Source organism: Macrosteles quadrilineatus, unplaced genomic scaffold, assembly GCF_028750875.1.
Source record: "Macrosteles quadrilineatus isolate MER2022 unplaced genomic scaffold, UCM_ALF_1.0 Scaffold_8__2_contigs__length_117827958, whole genome shotgun sequence".
Classification (NCBI taxonomy): Eukaryota; Metazoa; Arthropoda; class Insecta; order Hemiptera; family Cicadellidae; genus Macrosteles; species Macrosteles quadrilineatus.
In genome coordinates this window covers 97,934,443-97,956,232 of record NW_026542601.1, presented here as the reverse complement: position 1 = coordinate 97,956,232, position 21,790 = coordinate 97,934,443, and the positions used below count along the sequence as shown (strand labels likewise).

Below are 21,790 nucleotides of genomic sequence, written 5' to 3'. Positions count from 1 at the left end.
TAAAATGCATTGGTGATTTAGCGGGATTTGAACCCGGGACCGAAGTCTTGCGCTCTAACCACTTAACCTCCTTATTGTTATAGTAAGTAGGCATCGGGGACTCGTAACGGATTTAGCCCTCCAAATCCACCTGACTTACTCATAGACACATTGAAGAACTTGTCACATTTTGACTTGACGCCAGCTTACCGCAGCGACGTGGACAGGCTCGCAAATACTGAGAGCGTGTCGCCGCGCGGACGACAGACAGTTCTGCGAACGACTAAGTGACTAGCATTGTCCGTGACGCTATTTTGAAACTCTCCTTTGTTCTTTTGATTCTCACTGATAAAGCTTTCAGGCAAGCAGTCTATTAGTCACCGACAGGAAATACACTTGACTTTGGAAAGCAGGATTAGAACATTTGCGACTATTTTAGAAACCTTGTTAATTCTGGTGGGGTTGAAGTTGTGTTTATCGTTGACAATTATTTTGCTCGGAATGAATTTGCCTTCTTTAGTTGTAATTGTGTTTCGCAGAGGACAAGTAAATTTCCTATTCATTATAGTTCGCAACTTAGGGTCAATCCTATGTGTTATTTGTTTATGGACTACACAAACTATTCGACAAATGATTGTTGCATATATTTTTAATATATGAATAAATTAATAAAATAAAATATTGGCTTAATGTAAGGGGAAGTGATATAGATTGAATATATGCTTAAACGATTTGTAGGAATGTATAATTATGTTTTAACCTCTATACTTTAATTTACAACATTACAAAATAGGCCTAAATACTTTAGGACTTAAAGAGTTTAACTAAGACTATACAATGAAAATATAGGATAAATAAATTTAACGCAATCTATGACAATACAAAAATTACAAATTACGAATTTGTATCTACAAATTTCTTTGAATTAAATCAAGCAAAGAATTTCATTTCCCCAAAACAGAACAACATTCTAAATCATCGTAATTGAATTAAGTCGGATATATTATAAAATATCAGTATAAGATACATAGACATTAAAGTAATCAAACACAATGTAAACGAAGCTAATGAATACGATTGCAGTTAAGTATCAAAACAAATCAATTCAAATTGAAACGAAAATTACCCATAACGGTGATTATAAACGGGCGAAACGAAACTAATAAACACTCATACCACAGTCATTACCATAAAATAATTGAATTGGCCTCTTGAAAATTCAATTAAGTCCATCGCAGTTGGCGCGATTTTGAACGTTAGCACTGTGGTGAGACTACTGCTAAATGTTCAATTATTAGTGAAATAACCTCGAATAAAATAAAGCTTCTCTTTATTAACATCTCAAACTAATTATTTGCATAATTATTATGAGTTCCAATTATCGTAATTTTTCAACACAAAGAGCTGATAGAAAAACTCGTTTGGTTTGAAAATATGCATTTAAAAGCTTGTATTTAGTATATACATATATAGCTGAGCGAAATTGTGAAGAAATGTGTAATTTTTTTAAATGGACCAAGCTTCCCTTTCTCATAGTGCTCTTAGTAAATGGTTCTGATCAGGGAAGCGGCATATTTTGGTAAGTTACTCCATTCTACTTCTACACCAACCCTATTCATATTCAGCAGAAAATACGAACAGAAAATATATCACTGGCTCGGCGAAGTGATAAAATGGTATTTTAATCCAGAAAATACCGTTAATCTGTGACAAATATTGAAATACAGTATGGGAAATCTATAAAACTTATATATATTCCCAATTATGTTTCGTGTATAAGAGTATGCAAATGATAAAAACAGATTTATGTGATTTAAATTATATGTTTCGAAAGGGCTTTAAAATCCTTATGTTTTGTTTTTCCACGTGGAAGTTTTAAAGTAAACCCACCACACACAATGACAATAACAATGCCTTATGATTGATTATTTTACATAAATTACGCTGGATATTGTTTTTTGTTTGTAAATAAAGCCTTATTAAAAGTATCTAGAAAGTGCGTATTACCAACATACTTTAATAAAAGTTTCGACAAAATGTAGGAGGATTATGATTATGTAAAAAATTCTACTTTTTAATAACCATTAAAAAGTTTACAAATATTAAATTGGCTTATCAACGCGACTATATTTTTTGTTTATCGTCTCTTAAGAAAGGATTGTATATTTAATATCAATTGATCCTTTAAAAAACACATTGTCAGCATACGTAATAGTTTGTCATGCGTATTTGTCATACAATTGTCATACGTTAATATAAAGCCCATCACCTTTTAGATTTTTGAAAAAAACTATCATAACTTTCGTCATCATAACAAAAATATCTAATGCAAGTTGCACACATAGAACCAACACTGATATAACTTACAAAAGATATAAAATTATAGGATATAATAATACTTTTAACATATATTTGTTCATTATAGGTACATAAAGCCATTGTCTAGTATAGTTTAAATTATAAGATTCGAACATAAGTTTCAAACACAATTCCACATATGAAATACATATCAGCAAGTTACATACCAAAACTTGACTGAAACAATCAAACCAATACAGTATCCCCATATGAAGGTAATTTATTCATAACACAACAAAGGGCCAACGGGACTCAGTGCGTGTTTCTCATACATAACAAATGCGCTAATACCCCGGAGAAATCCAGTGGGATGTAATCATTATTAAATCGGCGGTATTTATTTTGTATCGTGAACGTAACCAGTCGTGCGAAGATTCGGTCGGATTGACCTCCGCCGCGGGCGAAGCCTGGAGCTGGAACGCCGAAACTGTACGACGCGGAGCGGAGCATTGTTGGGTGGGGCAGTAGGGGAGGTTGTGTGGGGGAGGGGGAAACGCGAGTCCAGTTCGGAACGCGCTATCAGCTGAGCGGAGCCGGAGACCTCCAGTTGCCTGCGTGCGCTAGAACAAGACAGTTGAGGTTATGTTGCTTTTCCAACCGGCTTTGATACGTATTCGTGTTCGGATTTGACGTATGTATTCCACCCGGTGTGGAGAGTGATGACCTATTTGAATTAGTGGATTTCGTTCGGATAAAAGTGAAGTGATCAAATTTGTAATGAAGCCAACAGGAGCTGCTGTGATCGCTTTGGTTAATTTGTTCTACTTGATCAAAGGTTTGTAATTTAAATTGTGTTTATGTTTGTTTTAAATACTATGTATACGTAAGTAATAATGTATATTATTTTAATAAATAACCTTACACCATTCTACTTAGCTTTGTGGCAAATTCAACGATCACCAATCGTTTTTATTTTAACATATGCGTTAAAAAACCTATTTTCACCAGTTTGTTGGATCATGGCGTTTGTTGAATTTGTTTGGCTTCTTGGTTGACATGGGAAATTAAAAAATAATCTGCATCTTGACGTTAGTCGTAATGCAGTTTTCAATATTACTAAGCACTTTTGGATGTCAATCTTCATTTACTGATACATTCCATTTCATGTCATATGATTCGAGATTCGTTTAGATGGTCATAATGATCCACTGCACAATATCACACACACATCAACAGAAAGAGCATATATTATGGCCTTCGTAAATTAACGTAGCGTTTCCTGGAATTCCGTGTAAAATTTATCATATAAAGAGCTTGTAAACAAACATTTATAATTTTGAACAGCAGTGAATTAATTAAGCTTATTAATCGTTAGATATTCCGAGTATTTGCAAATTATTTAAATTTGTCAGGATAAAAATACCTAGTCATTAGAATTTCATTAAAAATACGAAATTATTAATACGCAGTTAACTTATAACTTATGCAATTATATTTTATATTTACTTGCAAAAAAAAACTTAAACAAATAGCATGAAACAGCAGCAGCAGCTATAATATAATTAAAAAGCTAATTGTATCCAAGCAATAAGTAGGTAATTGAATTTTCAATGCTTGTCGTCTTGTACTTGAGCTCGGAGGCAAACTGGTATTCATAATACTTATGGGATTGTCAATTTTAAGTAACCTACAATAATTAATTAAAAATAAATAAATCAAAATAAAACATTTCATAACCTTAGTGTAGTTTTAATCGTACTTTTCATGATTAAAAGTTTATATTATTCATTAAAAATTTAAATGTGGTGTGAAAACTAAATTAGCAATAACAAACCATTATAGACAAACCAGTTTCGTTCACAAATTGAAAAGTAATAGCATTATGTCACTACAAATACAGAAGATTAATTCATTGTTAGGGAATAGTTATCATTGTTGCTCTAGCATAGTAAGACTCAACCAAATTTATAATAAAATATGCCTAGTTTGATAAAAACAACAATAGTATCCTAAACCAACATTTAAACACTTTTAACTGTGGCAACCAACTAGGTAACTACCTGATTGAAGTGAAATCATATTTCTGTGTTAAGCCAATATAACCACAGAGCAGAGAAAAAAATGTAATCAGTATGTATAACTAATTTGATGTGAATTGCCACAAACTACATGCAGTACTTGTAAAGTGAAATACTTAGTCGATTAAACATTTTAAAAAGTGATAACGATAAAAAATACGTGTTCTGAGGACCTTAACTAATTAATTTTAACGATACGGTAAAATGTATCAATGAATTTTGAAAACAATTAAATAAACAAATACTAGGGTAGGGCTCAGATTTGTATAAATTGTATAGCTAAATTCTATGAGTTTGGTCATTGTTATCTCTATTGTACGGGTTAGGTTAGGTATTAACAATCAAGGTACATTAATTTATTATAGACTGTAAAAACCACTATGACCATTTTGTAAACATTCAGATAAAGTATTCCTGCAAGTTCTTGTATTTATTTAGTTATAATAACTTATATTTTACAATAATTTAATTTCCCTACTTGACACGAGGTTCAAACAACATTAACTTATATTTGTTTTGATTAAAACCTACAACAATTCAAAGGGGATTAGTAACAAGCAAAACATATGTTTTGTTTATATATTTATAACTTTCGTTATGTTAGTTAGAGTTAGTTGTTCTAAAAGCTACTCCATACTAATATGTCCATAATATCCTAGTATTTGTAAAAGCAATCATCAAAAATACTTTCAAAGTTGTAGCATCCCATAAGACAACGTGAAACCCATCAAAGTATGATAAAAGTACGATACCTTAGTTAATCAACATAAACATTATCAACCATACCAATTTAAAGGGTTTGTTTAAACTAATATAAATTAGTGTTCCCAAGTTAGGTATTTATCATAACAATATTCTTATTTATTGGTATTAATTATTATCGTATTCATTAATTTATTGTGTGTAATACTGCAAAGCACAGTTTTATAAATATGAATTAGTAAATCATATGATATAGTGTACCATTGTTGACAAAAGACTAAAAACATTTAATAATCTTTCATTAAAATATAAAATTCTGATTTCATATACTTTCATTAAAATATTTTGGACAATTTAATATACAAGTACCTTTTGAAAGTAAAAAGAATGTTGAGTCTTTAAATTACCTATTTTTTCCATGTTACAAGCCTAGTTTGATTGTGTTATCCTACTGCTAACATTATCTCAGTTTGTAAGTAAACAGGGCTTATTCGTTTCCTTATTGACGTTGTTGTGTGGACCAAAGCTGTTTTCACGCCTTTAAATTGTTATTTCAAAGCGATATCATCTTGAGATAACGTAAGACGATGATGACTTGTTAAATATTGTCTTTGAAGATTGTTGTTGTCAATTATCGGTTAAGATACGGGTTAGTGTTCCTTTTTCTTAAGCATCGCTAAGGTAACAATTGTTAAGGCTACATGTTAAAATTCTCAGTATGTGAAAATGGCATAGTTAAGTGTTGTTGGTAAAACATTGACTTTGTTATTGGCCTACGTAAATGTTTCAATTTATGTTTTGTTGGGAAGGAAATTAACTGACATCAAGCACTGCGAATCCCAACGTATTATACGTCAATTTTCTTATATAAATTACAATTATTAATGTCTAAACTTTCGTTCATAATCTTGTTATTATATTAATTGTTCGATTAGAATAATAAGATGAGTTAGAGGCTACAGTATTAACGCAGGACTAAAACCAAGGTTGTGATGAGTCGTTCCCAATGCCGCTTACTTACGAGAAGGTCTATGTTTATATTGCTCCGGCTCACTCCTTTTCCTAATGCCATACACAAAATCTAATTGTATTTAATCCTATACTAGACATTTCTCCTATAACAAGACATTGGGCCTGTTCAGACTATTAAGTTCAAGGTTTGAAAACACCGTTGGACTTTTACAAAATTACAAATTTATATTTAACATTCACTAATTAATAAGTTTTTCAACAAAAAAATCCGTAAATTTATCGTTCTTTCAGTTTATTATTTTTTGTGTTCTTGATTTGTACACCGAAACCATTTAGACATACACCCATCACGTATATAAGAAAATTTAGTTATCTTTGGTCAATGGCCCTACGATAGGCTTTTTAATCTGCTAAGACAGGCAAATTCAAGGTGAGAAATGACCATCGACCTTTTGAATATTTTCTTAGCATTACGCTTAACTATCACTAAATATTTTTTTTTTCCATAAATATATCCGAATGTGAGAGTTTTAGATCCTTTGTCGTCTCTAATTTGTCCACAACACCCATTATAGCGTAGGCCTACTTTCCACCAATCTCGCCGAGGGCTAATGGGTAATGGGTAGTCATGGGTTTGTTGACCCAATGGGTAATTAAACACAGTAAACAGTCGGCCATGATGGGTTACTGTCGAGTGCATCCACTACTGGCGCGTGACAAGCTTTTTATCGACAAGAATGAAATCTTCAATACTCGCTGCCGTTCCGCTCGAAGTAGCTCGCAGATTTATTTACTTTCAACAGATAAGAGCCGCCCAGCGCAACTATATTTCAGGATTGTATCTAACAGTTGTAGGTGGTGGGAGGATGATTGCAATTATGTAAGTCACGGAAAGTATAAAAATCCCGCTTAGTTTTAGTTGCCTTCGGTTTAAAAAGTTAAATGTTGTACAGGAGCTTTAATTTCAGTTTCATTGAAGGTTCCCCGATTCAATGGCTAAATATTTAAGAGTTTTTGGGTGTGTGCAACCAAATTTGCCACACATATGGTATTAGGTTTTGATATATGTATATGTGAATAAGAGCAACAATAAATTTCGGCCAATGGATGACGATGAGAATGACAAAATTATCGAGATGTTAGCCTATTATACCTTAGATCAGGAAAATTTGGTCATAAGATAGTGAATTTGACCTAGTGACGTATTGCATTTAGTTGTCGTGCAAAATGGCTTAGGTTTCTCTTGTCGATGTTAATAATCTAAGTAATTTACCAAAACCATTCTGTAAGCGGGGGAGCGAGCTGGTGGTTAGAGCCAAGGCCACACTATACTACCTACCTATGTAGTATAGTGTGGCCTTGTTAGAGCGCGGGACTCCGGTTCCTAAGATCTCGGGTTAAAATCCGGCCAAATCACCAATGGATTTTATCTAAGTGATAATGCCGTAACCCCTAGGTCTAGCCTGAAGTAATGTGGAAAAACAATTCCGGGCTCGTGCCTAGAATCCTAGGACAAAAAAAAATCTGAAAAACATTTCACGATAACTAAATACAGTAAAACATTGTTCTTTGTTACAGGAACACTTGAATGTGTAGCTAATTATTGATATCGAGCCAAGAATGCCTTTTCGAAATAAAATCATAAACCTTACTGTCGTTTAGTAAATTGTATTTCTGCATTTATTTAAATCTGTGAAGCCAGTTGGACATTTTATAGAAATACTATGAAATTTTTACCTGTATGAAAAAAGAAATGATATTTTGTACATGTAAATAACATATAACTAATAACATGGTACTTAATAAAAAGACTAACAATATCACCATGAGTACACTTACCATAAGTTCGCAATAATCTCTACGTATCGTGAGTTTTCTAATGGATTCCACCAACAAAACATTTATTTAAGGCTCACATAAGACGTTATATTTCACGAGGAAAGGAAAAATGTCACCATTTCACCTGCGTGCGTGGAGGCGTCTCATGAAAAATGTATTGGAAATCTTATACATATGTTGCCACCACACCTTGTGCTGCATTTATCATGAAACTGGTATAAGACTTGGGTTATGTAACTAGTTACATACTTCCAACATTATTGGAATGTTATTTAGCCTGCGTTTGACTTTTTTAGTCACAATTGCGATTGTTAATAATATATAATAAAACAATATATTTGTATAGTTATTGGAGTTCTTGATGACCAAAATGTATTATGAAATTTCCAAAATATAATCTGACGTAAGTATATAAGTTACTTCGAGGGATTCATTTATATGAAAATTTATATGGCGTGTGTAATCATAACCTGTCATTTATAACGTAGTAAAAGAGACAGTTTAAAACTAAATTAAAACAAAATTAAATTAAGAATTTCATGTGGATCTTAATCATAGGTTCAATTTATATTATGCTTTCATTGCTCATTAAAGCGTTTCTCGCTAAAGTTACTGTTTTAATGGATTCCTGTAATAAGACTCTACGCAGATACATACACAATAACTAATATGTAGAGGTATGAAAATATGAAATTCCTTGTAGTAACTACTGTAGGTGTTTATGGGGTTGTAGTGTACTGTGTGTTTCACTAGGAAATTAGATTTTCCCCGTAAATGTGTCATCCTCATTAGTCGTAGATCTTGTAGCTAATTTGGGGATGCGAAATGGGGACGGATACCGCACTGCGGATCTTCCCTGAAAAACTGACTCAAAAAGTTATTTAGTTCATACAGAAGAAGAATCAAATACATATACCTTACATCTCATCAACAAAGATCACTAGCGCATCTGCCAGTTAACATTTTTTAAGCAAATAAAGCTTTATATTATATCGAAAGTTAATCTCACTGTCTTTGTAAATACAATACTATGGACTAAGTACGCTTAAATACATCGGCGATGGTCGGGATTTGAACCCGCAACTCCACCACAGAAATACTACGCTCAGAACATAAGGCGAGAATCTTACCTTTTTTTTATCAGATGTCTTGTTAAACAAAAGGGAATGAATAGAAAACAGTTATTACGCAAAACAATAAGTTGAAACTGATGTAGAACAAAGGGATTGTTTACACCGTGGGTGCTGGACTTAGGTGGTTCATTTCATGTTTACATGTGAAAACACGAAGCTGATTTACTCTTCCCTTAGGGACATTTAACTTGGTAATAAGGGAGTTTTTATTTCCAAATGTTTTTATTTTCACTGCGATTATGGAACAACTTGGAGCCAAGAGATTAGTTTATTTTTCCGTAATGGTTCACAAACACACATTTGAAATAGTATATTACGTTACTACTCCTGAAAATAGGTGTTTACCGGACGAGTGTGGTTGTTCCCGTGTGATTTTGGTAAACACATTTTGGACGAGTGATGTACGATATTTTACGCCATACTACTAAATCCGTAAATATTATCACCGACTAAAGGACTAACAATCACTAGTTAAACCTCTAAGAGAGGTTATGTTTTAGTTTATAAACTAACCACTCTCACTCATTGCCAAATACAGTATAATTAGCTGGTTGGTGTCCGGTAAAACTCATTACAGTACAGTAGTACGTAGCCTAATGAAACCCCATTTGATAAAGATGGCGGCAAACAGCTGTTTTTTGGATTAAATCCTTGCGTGGGAAGTTCGTCAAAACAGTGTAGTGTGGCATAAAAGAAAAATCGTCTAAACGTCTTAGCTAATCAACATCAACAAGCTTTTTGTTAACAATATGAAAAAAGCCACCAAGTAATTCAAAATATTCGTCCAATTGTAGCATTGCTGATACCAATGATTACAGTATTCATTGCTGATACCACGAAAACCACCAAAAACTAAGTATGTACCACAGTAGTAGGAGTAGACGTATTAAAATTGCAATAGTTTCATTCACCAAATTGTAGATTTCGTACCCAGATGCCATTTTGTCATTAGTTTCTCTATCAATGATTCTGTGTGACGTTCGTGAGTCTACTTAATTATGCTAAAGAAACACAAAAAGTCAAATTTCAAGAAGTAATTGCATACATAGTAAGTTGACAGCTCATTCTTCTTGTATCATTCAACAATAAAAAAGAATGACAATTTTAAATACTTTTAAAATTGTACTTTTTACTTTTAAGTTTTAAATTTTTATTATATATTTAACGAGAAAATACCGGTTCAACCTAACGTCGTTTGAAAGCAGCAAATGAGCCACAGTTCAGAACAAGGGGAGAAGTTACATCGTTTGTCAAAGGTTAAGTCAATAATGGCAAACAAACTTTATATCATCTGCCGTTTGGTTTAATGAACAACAATGAATATGAACTTGGCGCCTGGATACAGCTGGCAAAGTTTGAACGAGGCTTTTGAGGCAGAACATTATCATGTTTTGGAGCAGAACCTTCGCGACAATCACTTTACTTTGTGTCATTTTCGTTTTGACTTGATCTATATTTAATACAACTACTTAAACTTTTTAAACTTTTTTCTCAATGTTTCACTTTACCTCATGTATTTTTGTAGATTTTTTGTATTATTTTATTTTAGTTGTGGTTGTTATGTTTTAAATGGGCATGTTTCCTTATAGTAGTTTACGCAACGATTGCGTAAAGATAGTGTTAACGACACGAGTAGAAAATTTAAGGTACGATCCTTGGTTAGTGCCTGAAAAACTTCTACGAGTGTCGTTAACACCATTTACGCGAGTTGCGTACACTACTTTACCTACGACGGTGTTTTAATTACTAAAAATCACTACTCACAACTTCTAAGAAAGGTTATGTTTTTGTATATAACCTCTAATTGCCACTGACATTGAAGCAACGAAACATTGTATCAAATACTAATTGCACCAATCAACAATTAAATTGGCCTGAACAGCTGATTAGTTGAATTTTGAATAACAACAATTTTGCTTCTCCTCTCTCAATCCTTGAACCTCATTGGTCCGTTACCCGTGTTGTTATGAGTAAAGCTATGCTGTTATGAAAGTAAACAATGCTGTTATGAGATACTTTTCAATTCTAAGAACTGTACTGAAACGGCTACTTTAAAAAACGGTCGTAGGTAAACTCATTTTTATTTATTTGTTGAAATACCTATTCACTTTATTGATGGCTTTATGTGAATTGTAGAGCTTGTATTTATTGTGGAATAGTAGCTTTTATTTATTCATATATTACATACTGTAAAGTAGATTTTTCCACATACGTAGTTTTATGAATTCCCTTTGACATATCTACTCGGTAATTAAGAAGCCAATGCTTCTAGTAAGATGACAGGTAATAGGTGGTGTCAGTACCACATCAGTGATTCTATTTTGCAACAAATAGGTAATATTTAAACACAAATAATAGCAACATATTTTTTAGTTGATAGTAATATTAGATAAACTGTAATGAGATATTAGATTCAGATATTTTTCGAAGTTTTACAGTTAGATTAACATTATTAAGAACATATAGGTACAAAAAATAGTAAAAAAAGTTGTACTAAAACAAACATAGCCTAAAAGTATTATCAAGTTGACTTAAGTATATGATACAAATTTCTTGCCTTTAAAACTTTCTCAACAACTTGGACCTTGAGCTAAATACATCAACTCATCTAAGGACAAAAACTAATTCTCCTTTTCATATAATTTCTCTCATACATTAGTATTCCACGAGGAAGTCAGGAGTAAGAAAGGTGACCCTTGAGTTCAACTAAAGTTTCCATCAAGGTGCGATTTCAAAGTTCCAAGCTGCGCACATTTATCACTTTCAAAGCGAGTTATGCGTTAACTTTCTTAGACAAAATTAGATTAGTCCCAAGCGTGTGTTTCGGGTGTAGTATATCTCTGGACAGACGTTCCCTCAGGACTGCAAACATGTTTTGGAATTATGTTTCATGCAGGTTCTTGAGTCGCACATACTGTAACATCAAATGGCAAATGAAATGTGTGCATGTTAACTAACAGTGATACGTTCTAAATCTTTTTCAATGTTAGTAACGTTTTTGTAGCAAAAAACACTAAAAACATTTATATTTACATAAAGCCCACGCGCACGTTGCAGTATTGAATCAAGACATTACTTTTATGATTCGTGAAACTACAATATAGCAAGGTGTAAAGACATGAGAGCAACGTAAAAACTTTGCCCAGGGCTGTTATAGCCTCTAGACCTTTTACGAAGAGAATTAATTACGTCGAAACAAAGTTAAGTTAAGGACAACAAGAAATTCAATTTTCGTGGAAAGTTTTACCTACCTCAGAGCTTTACATACTAAACAAAGTTCGCTCGTAACAACCAGTGCAGACCAGAAATACTAAATATTTTACAAAATTATATTATTTTGTAAAAATAATTTTTTTAGAGGGTAAAAGTGGATTTTGTAGATCTTAGATATTTATACTTGACTGTATAACTATAACTTATTAGGAGGGTAGCATTTAACAAGTAACATAAAAATACAGTAACTAGTATTGCTTATCACGGATCTTAAAAAAAAAAAAATTACGGGTCTGCTACTTTCTAAATAACAATTACACTGTATAAGTCCAACGTAGCTGGCTCATGGCCAAAAATATGTGGAAGTAATGAGTTTGATACCCAGAATACCTAAAAAAATGTTTAGGATCACTTTTCCTGTAATGCTTTATTGATCCTAAACTAAAGTGTTTGGATAATTCACAGCATAAACAAAAGGACTAATGACATTCAAATTAATTTAAAATTTATATTATAGCTTCGAACATAACTTATGAACTAAAATATTTTATTGCACTTGAATAGCCTAAATCAGATATAGAGCTTTGAGTTAAAGGAGTTTTTTAATGCCTACTAACTGAAACATCCTAAAATATGATACTATTGTGTCAAGGTTATAGTATAAACGGTGAAGTAATTTTTGTATTGTATACCTAGAACAATTTGTACAAAACAAAAGGTTGACATTTCGAGCTGAAAACGTCTTTGCTAGACTTCATCATAGATATGTAGGTATACGCACTAGAACTAAGTGGAGATTATATTTGGTGTCAAATATATATTCAATAGGAATATTCTCTTAAATAAAGAGTTTTTTGAACTGAGTTTTAAAGTAAATAATTTTGCGAGGCCAACAAAAGGAGAATGTACGGATAGTTAGTTTTGAAATACAACTCTGTTACAAGAAAATATACATAATCTTTTTTCTAAAATTCCTAACAATATATTTCCTTTGTCATTTCCGAATTTTGTTTCATGTGTGGAAACGCCATCGGATTATATTAATGATGTCTCAGAACGCCACGAACAAAAGACATCAGAGTCAACAACAAATGACAAATGTTAGTTTTCCCCTCCGGTCGCTGAGAAATGTATTTTCCCTTTAGCTATTTATTTTGAAAATGTTTCTGATTTTTTTAACAGAAAAGTATATTTTAGAAGTGAAATCAACTACATTTCTAGAATATAAAATGTAGCCTAATCACGCAAATAATATGTAAAGGAGTTGAGTTAAAAGGTAGAAACCCCTAAAACTTACAAATGGGCAATCGTTTTTGTGTTTTCTGTTGATTTAGTCCTAACTAAACATAGCTAGATAGCTATACAGTTTACTCACTCGTGCGGATGTTAATCCACACCAGGGAGTATCACATCCACAGTACATGTCTATAAATATCCACAGTGTGTGACCTCCTAGTAGCTGGATTACAGGACGACGCCACCCGTCCCAGTCATAAGTTCAGATTCATAAGTTCTCTAGAGGATAATATCCTTTAACTTCCTCTTGAAATGCCTTATAAATATTTCGTATGTACTGCTACCATATAATATTGTAAACCACAGGTCCACAAGAAGGAAATTTGATCCATGATCAACATCAAGTACGGATAACTAATTAATATTAAGTACAAAACGGAGTAAATTAATATAACAGCATAACTAATTGAAGTATCATTGGAAATATACAACCACTAAATTAGTTCCATGTAATTAATAATGTACTCAGCTTACTTTCAATTAGGTGCATTGTGTAATGAATTAACAAGCTTAATTGAAGCGAAATTGGATTACATTGTATCACTTAATTACTTCACAGTGATTAAGTAGTAAGACAATGCCGCACGATATTTATATAATTTATCCAGCAGATGAATTTATAGTGTGTTTAGAATTTAGCAAGACGATCTTTGTTGTTTTTTACCTATGCTTGCTATGTTGCCTTTCTATGCTGTTTCATTAGGTAGTATCGTTTATTGACTAGAGAACCATTATCAAGCCAAGTACCAAGATGAACTGGGTCTAGTTTATACCCACCAAGAAGCTGACGACGTTTAAATTGTTAGGAAAGAGCTGTAAACTCACCTATACACTACATTATTGTACTAGATTATTCTGATCAATATAAGTATAGGAAAAAGGCCAGTTCAGATACAAATAACCCAACAGCAACCAGTAAAACCATTAAGGATTAGTCAAAACTAATAATAAAGAAATTGATCATTAGAGACTATTAATATCTATTAACATCTATGGAGGTACATCAAAACAAAATTTGGATAGAATTCTTATTCTTCAAAAAAGGGCGATAAGAATCATAATGAATTTGAATTTTGGTGATTCGGTTCGTCAGCATTTTACAGATTTGGGCATAATGACTGTTTACAGTTTATATGTTTTTCACACAGCACTTCATGCTAAAAAACTAAGTATAAACAATCTGGTTCCCAGGTTAGGTGACAGCCATTCTTATTTTACAAGAAATAGAAATCAAATTGCCATTGATTTCCACAGGCTAGAGTTTTATAATAAAAAAAACATTAAATGCGGGTGCTAAGTTTTTACTACGGCTACCTGTGGAATTAAGAAACGTTAAAGATGTAAAACTGTTTAAGAAAAATTAAAACTGCATTTGACAAATAAAACATTATATAAATTTGATGAACCCTGACAACCATACTTTGTGTTGTTTATTATCAACTTTTGGTTTAAATTGGGAGCTTATGGCTTATGGAGGAAATGTAATGAAATTAATTTGTTAGCTGTAATTTAGCATAATGACAGTATACAAGTGGTATTCGATGTATACCACTGTATATTATATGAATAAAGACATTTTCAATTCAATTCAATTCAATAGATGGAACCATTACGCCGAGGAATGATACTAAAGTGTTTATAGAGTCTACGATTTTGCCATTTTTTTCGAATGGCCAATAAATATTGTGATTTTCAACATTATTATACAGTTATCCATTTTTTGTCGGGTGGTACAACTGCTTCCTGCCTATGAAGCAGGTGTAGGCCGGAACTGAGTCGACGACAGTCACGGAAACATGATTGATGCTCAAGGCAAACTTTGATTATTTGCTCAAAACTTTGCTTTGTCATTATAATAACTTATTCATGACGGGCTTCTTTCTACCTGACATTTCTAGGAGTTTCGTTTGTTCTATAATCTTCTGTGTGGGGGTATGTAAATTCGTAGCTGCGTTTGTCTACCCGTAGCCATGAGTTTAATGTATATTGGGGTAATTCCACATACCTTATAGTATATTTTGTTTAGGTATATCGATAGTATGGTGGGAGATCAAGAGTTTAAGTGGTAATTTTCAACTTAAACGGCATAGAAGTTTCTTTTGTAATTATTATGTACCTTTTAAAAGTACTCAGGTATGTTATTTAAATATATTACATTATTGTTATAACGTTGATTCACTCATACATTATCAACATTTTCCATGCAAAGATATTTATTCCAATTGAAAAAAAAAACTGGCCGTTTAAAATGTTTGATCCTGTTATTTAGATCCTTTTCAATGATTGAACACACCAAATGCCTAATAGCAGAGTTCCTCAATGAAAACGATCATGTTTATTTTTATTGATTTCAAAGACTAATGTGAAAATAATAAATATAACTCGAATTTTGACTTGCAATTTCAGATCAATCAAACTTAATTAACCACAAATATGTAATATATATTTATTATTCAGCGATGGATTTATTTTACATGAGGAGTTCCATACATTTTATACAGTAAGAATACCAGGTGCATTCATATGAAAGATCAAAGAATTGTGTTAAAGATTGGCCGAGTCGCTTGAAATTGATGGATAATATAATGTCTGAAATGCCTGAATAAAGAAATTTTATGTACTAATGGTATGATATTCGGATACCTCTCTAGATTGAAATTGTACTGGAGTAGCCATCTTTAATTCAGAACCAATGATTATTAGGTTGAATTTTAATTTTAATTAAATTTTATGACATGGGTGTTAAAAATATTATTATTTGTTTCAATTACTAAGTGTTAACTCTTATTAAATCTAGGCATAATTTTTGGCAGGGTGTCCATGTATGATTCATTTTAAAAACATACAACTACCATGACAAATTCATTTTTTACAATGTCTCTCTGTGTTACAAATCATGATACAAAACTTCTAGCAGGTAACTCAGGATCCAACGGAGTGTTTCAAAACTCCAGACCGTGGTAAAAGCCGATTTTCTTGAATAAAACCCAAAGTATGTGACATAAGAAGAGGCGCTGTAATGCGATTATCAACAGTTCGAGGACTTGGCTCCTTTTTGTTCTCCTTACCTTACAAAACGACCTTTGTCAACTTAAGGTGAGGAAGTTGAAAAGATTCATAAGGAAAGATTAATTTCACAATGAACAGTCTTCGAGATTGCATCATTTCCATCACGCATTATTTTAATACGTTATTTTACTTAGTGTATGAACAGGGTGAACTCAATAATATATGTGTGACTTAAGAGGCTGTTGCTGTTTTTATAAATTTGTATGGTAGACATTTTAACATATACATGTTTAAATTCATAGCAGTAGCACAAAAGTCATGTTTGTAAGCAGTTTGTTTTTGTTAGGGAATTCTATTTCACATTAAGTTCTCACCATAGGAAAACTAACTTTTCTCATGTATTTATAATTGGTGTATATATAATTACAGCACTATTGGCATTATCGAATGAATAATAAATATGCTGCCTTTAATATTGCGTAGAAACGTACTTAAAAAATTACAATTAGAATTTTTAAGTGTTAGTTATTGTTAAAGTAAAATGCTATTTAAATAATTAATTTTACCTTTACCAAAAACTACTATTTATCCGTCTCAAGACATTAATATGTAATAATATGAAGAAAGTAAAATACCCATGTATAATCCTACATTTTGATAAGCAACCAAACACATGGAAGGTACTTGTAAGAAAGCTAAACCTAAATATTAGTTTTTTCATCAAAGCATTTTACAATAATATTTATTTGGTGGCATAACATATTACATTTAGTACATTGGGTTTTAAAAATATTATGAATTTTACAAGTTAAAACAAGCTTAAATAGTAGGCTAGTTTTCTACAAAATAACTAAAATCTAGGGGTTCAAAACGTGTTGATTATAAAGTCTACTGTTCAATGTTTTTGCTGAGAAAGATTTTCTGGAGAAACCCATTGTATAACAGTTAAGTAGAACATAAACTGTTTTCAGCTTGGAAAGGATTCCGGTTTTCCTCGCGAAACGTACGTTCTAGGTCAAAACAGAGTTAGATAGGACCAAATTCTCCCTCATTTTCCAAGATATAAACTTCATCGCCGACATTCCTTCTACTCTCCTTTATAAAGCTGCGAACTTAATTTTCCACTACTCCTTTACCTTGGTGTTATAATTAATTTATGGGTTAACGTTCGACTTTTGAAGTTATAATGATAATGGACTGTGAATACTACATTATGTTACATATAGTTGTCTGTTATATATCACAGTAAGTATCTTTTTATATTTTCAACTGCGATTAAATAATGAAAAAATAGATTATTTACACATTCTTAAGAAAGTATTTTTGTGCTTCGTAAAATAAAAGAGTGAAGAAATTCTAGTAAAAATTGTTTATCCAAATTTTAAAGTAAATTTAAGGTATAAAGGTATACGATTTCAAGAAATTGTTATTACAATTTAGTACTTGCTATATCAAGCATGCAGTAAACCAGATATAGCCATTAACAAACATTAGGGTATGAAAATGCAAAGAAATCATGTAAATATTAGGCCTATTTTTAACTAAACATATCTATGTACAAATCATAAAGAAATTTTATGTTGTAAATATTGAAGTTATATATTAATAATACGTTGATATAAATAACCGAACTATTACTATCTAAAGCTTCTTATTTCCATCGTAGGACGCAATACGTTTATAAGTATAAAGCAAGAATAGAAAGTGTATTCAGATGCAGGGTCAAAAGATTGTATTGGAGGTTGATCTGATCACTTGACAGTTGAAGGATTATGTCCGAAGCATCTACTTAAAGCTTTAACTGGTTTAATGTTATGATATTCGAATACCTCTGTACCGTACACCATTATTGAGTCGTCAATTTCAATTTAAAAGTTCTTTAAGTTACATTGAAGTTGTAAACTGTCAAATAAAAATTGGTCGTTGTGTAGTACATGCAGAGATAACTTAGTCAAGTTGGTTATTCATTGCTGGTGGTGTATTTTGCTCACACGACTCTTACTTAACTCTCTGTACCTTTTGCCTGTGTACATTGTGCTTTAAAAAGGACTTGAAACCACTTATAGGAGTTTAATAATCAATCTTACAGGCACAGTTTTGGTGGAAGAAAGTGCCAGAATCTTTCGAAATGTTTACCTTAGAACTTACATTTGCAATATGACTTTACTGGGGATGTGACACAATTTAGTTACTGAGAGGTATAAAGGGAAAGGTTTGAACTCATGTAGAATTTTTTAAGTGCTATTGATTACAAATCTTCGAAAAAAAAAGATTCATAGTGTTTGTTTGATGAATATTATTGGTTCTTTTTTAAGTTGTTTAATAGCACTACTTTTTTTATTGCAATCCCAATATTTTTAACAGTTAGCCTAGTCTTTGAATATATCAATTATGAAATGAAACTAGTCTAAACTAACCTAACCAATCAAACTTGCTGATTATGAAATAATTATGATAATAAACGGAATTGCAATAAAAAAATAGTGGTAGTGAATTAACAGAAAGGGACCATTCTATTGACCATGATTGTTTAATAAGGATCTGTTCTTGGATTACATTATGTTTTAAATTTTAAACTACATCACTAATGAAGCCGGGTTGTATATATTTAGCTAAAATGAAAAAAATAGTTACACCCTTATTATTCGTAAAAACTCCTGCAAACCTCAAACTTTCATAGTCATTTTCGTAACGCTCTGTAGTATATCACACAAAATTTTAAAATGGCAGTTCTCTCACCTATATGGCAACATGACTGTTTGTATCCTTGAAAGTTCCATCCACCTTCAAAACAAAATATTGTTCTCTATGTTGAGGATCTATTTGTAAAAAAACTAATTAAAGTCTGCTAAATGTAAGCACTACTTATTATGCTATTGAGTGAAAGTGTCCATGTAAGTAAACGAGTGGGTATTTTCAACTCGTCATCAAACAATATGAACCACAATGAGCATTTTAATTGGTAATTATATTTGAGCTGGCACATTCAGCTCATGTGGAAACGTAATTAACTTTTGCTCGTGTGGTTTACGGTCAGATGTGATTAAGAAGAGCGTTTCAAGAATTAAATTACCTTCGTAAATGAAAAAGTAATTTTTAAAAGTTCCATGTTATACATGTATAAATTTTCAACTGTGTACTACAAAAGTACAATTAATTATGCCGTTCAAGTTGTTTAAATTCCATTTATAGCCCCTGAACTGCTTAGTATAGACTATAATAAAACATACCTCATCTTGCAGTTCAAATAGTGTGTTTTTGTTAATCCACTACATGTTTCGCCATGATGGCATTTTCAAGTGGTACACAGAAACATTGAAACGTTATACCATCCGAATATGACTTTGTCAAGTTGTAGAAATTTACATTTACACATAAAACTGTATATACATTTAACACGCACGAACAAAACATTTTCATGTAGGCCTACAACACTTATTTCAACCCGATCACGGCACTGACAGAGACAGAACTCGTGCCGTGATTGGGTTGAAATAAGTGTTGTAGGCCTACATGAAAATGTTTTGTTCGTGCGTGTTAAATGTATATACAGTTTTATGTGTAAATGTACATTTCTACAACTTGACAAGTCCAATTCGGATGGTATAACGTTTCAATGTTTCTGTGTACAACTTGAAAATGCCAACATGGTGAAACATGTAGTGGATTAACAAAAACACACTATTTGAACGGCAAGACGAGGTATGTTTTATTTTAGTCAAGTTGTTTAGTATGGTTTTTATTTCGAATTCGATATTAATATTTGTTGAAGATCTCTGAAGGTTGTTTGGAAAGCAAGTAATTCATATCGGTTTGTTCTACAACGTTGAGTTGTATATCGTACCTTTACAGCCTACATGTTCTATTTAGACTCTTGAATTATATCTAACTACATCACACAGTTTAATCTACAGTTACAACAGTACTACAGTTCTAGTTTAATCTAACTATATTCGTCTGTTAAACATGTATGTTGCATGTATTATTTTAAAATGTAATCTTAAAACCTCATTGACAGCTAAATAAAATACTCAGTCAGTTATAAACACACTTGAATTCTATTGCAAAAATAATCTATACGTTTCACTCAAACTAATTTTAACCACTATTGGTTTAACTGTTATGCAATTTCAAGCAGTGGGGATTTAAATCCCTAAATCCCTATTTTTAGAACTCCAGCTTTAATCTTTTTAAATGAGTGTTTCAAATTTTTGTTTACTTTATGCGGATGTAGATCGTTTAACTCAGGGTTTTAGGAAAACAATAATTACATAGATTCTCCGGTATATGTTTTACTTCAATGCCTATATAAACGTTACGTAAGTCTTTAAAATTAATTTACACTTAGTCTGTATGTTAATGCAGCACTATTACGGCAAAGAAACTGATTAAGCTAATTACCCGTCTGTCCACATGATGCAATCAATTATAATTAGGCTACTGGTTGTTATAATACCAATTACGTGTATTGGATTGAATTATTATAGTTTAACAGGTATTATGCTGTTAATCACTACTAAATATATTTTTAAGGACGAGCTTAGTTATTTATTGCTTTGATTATATGGTACGTTTATCAAGATTATTTATTGTACTATTTGGCATTGTATTCATAGTTGTTACATTCCAAAAGCAAATGAAATTGGAAAGAAAGTTAAATGTTGTGTTTATGATTTGTTTAAGATTGTTTACGATTGGTGTTTTAGAATCATTGTGAACATATCGTGACCATAAGGGGTTGAATTAAGTATATCTATATATAGTACAAACTTCTATATTTTTAATAACGTTAACGTCGGAAAGATTTTGTTTTAAAAATGCTGCAAATTACACAAATGCATGAAAAGGGAAATTAGTAACGCACTTGTCACTTTCATCATAATAAAATACATGATTAAGAGGTCAAAAATGAGTTTTTCTATTAAGGCTCTCTTTAATACCTATACCCAAACTAATTCTTAAACACTAATAACAACATATCGATGCAGACCAAACATTAAGGGGCTTTTCGCAGCTCGGAGGAGTTATTTTTCCTTTTGGAAATCACTCAACCAAAAATAAACCATGATATATTTTGTTTGAAAGCAACTATAAACCGTGTATTTTACCAGTCAAAGCCAATCTAAGCTCAGGGCATGTTACTCAAAGGAGGGTTAACCATCAAAACCAAAGGCAGCCTACACCTCAGGATTAGGAGCATTGATCAAAGGTTTTGATCGCTAGGACTACTTAAACCAACCACATAATTGATGCAGCTAAACTTTATTTTAT

The 21,790-nt window shown here is 31.9% G+C and overlaps 1 protein-coding gene across 4 annotated transcripts in view; it reads left to right on the top strand.

The window, feature by feature from the left end:
* Nucleotides 1-2,916: 2,916 nt before the first annotated feature.
* The window catches only part of LOC129001336 (irregular chiasm C-roughest protein-like), a 206,987-nt gene continuing 188,113 nt past the window's right edge, over nucleotides 2,917-21,790 (top strand). For all 4 annotated transcript variants that reach the window (XM_054428606.1, XM_054428605.1, XM_054428609.1 and 1 more), the window contains exon 1: nucleotides 2,917-3,112. In XM_054428606.1, the coding sequence (XP_054284581.1) occupies nucleotides 3,055-3,112 (58 nt within the window). In that variant the 5' untranslated portion in view covers nucleotides 2,917-3,054. The remainder of the gene's footprint in view (nucleotides 3,113-21,790) is intronic.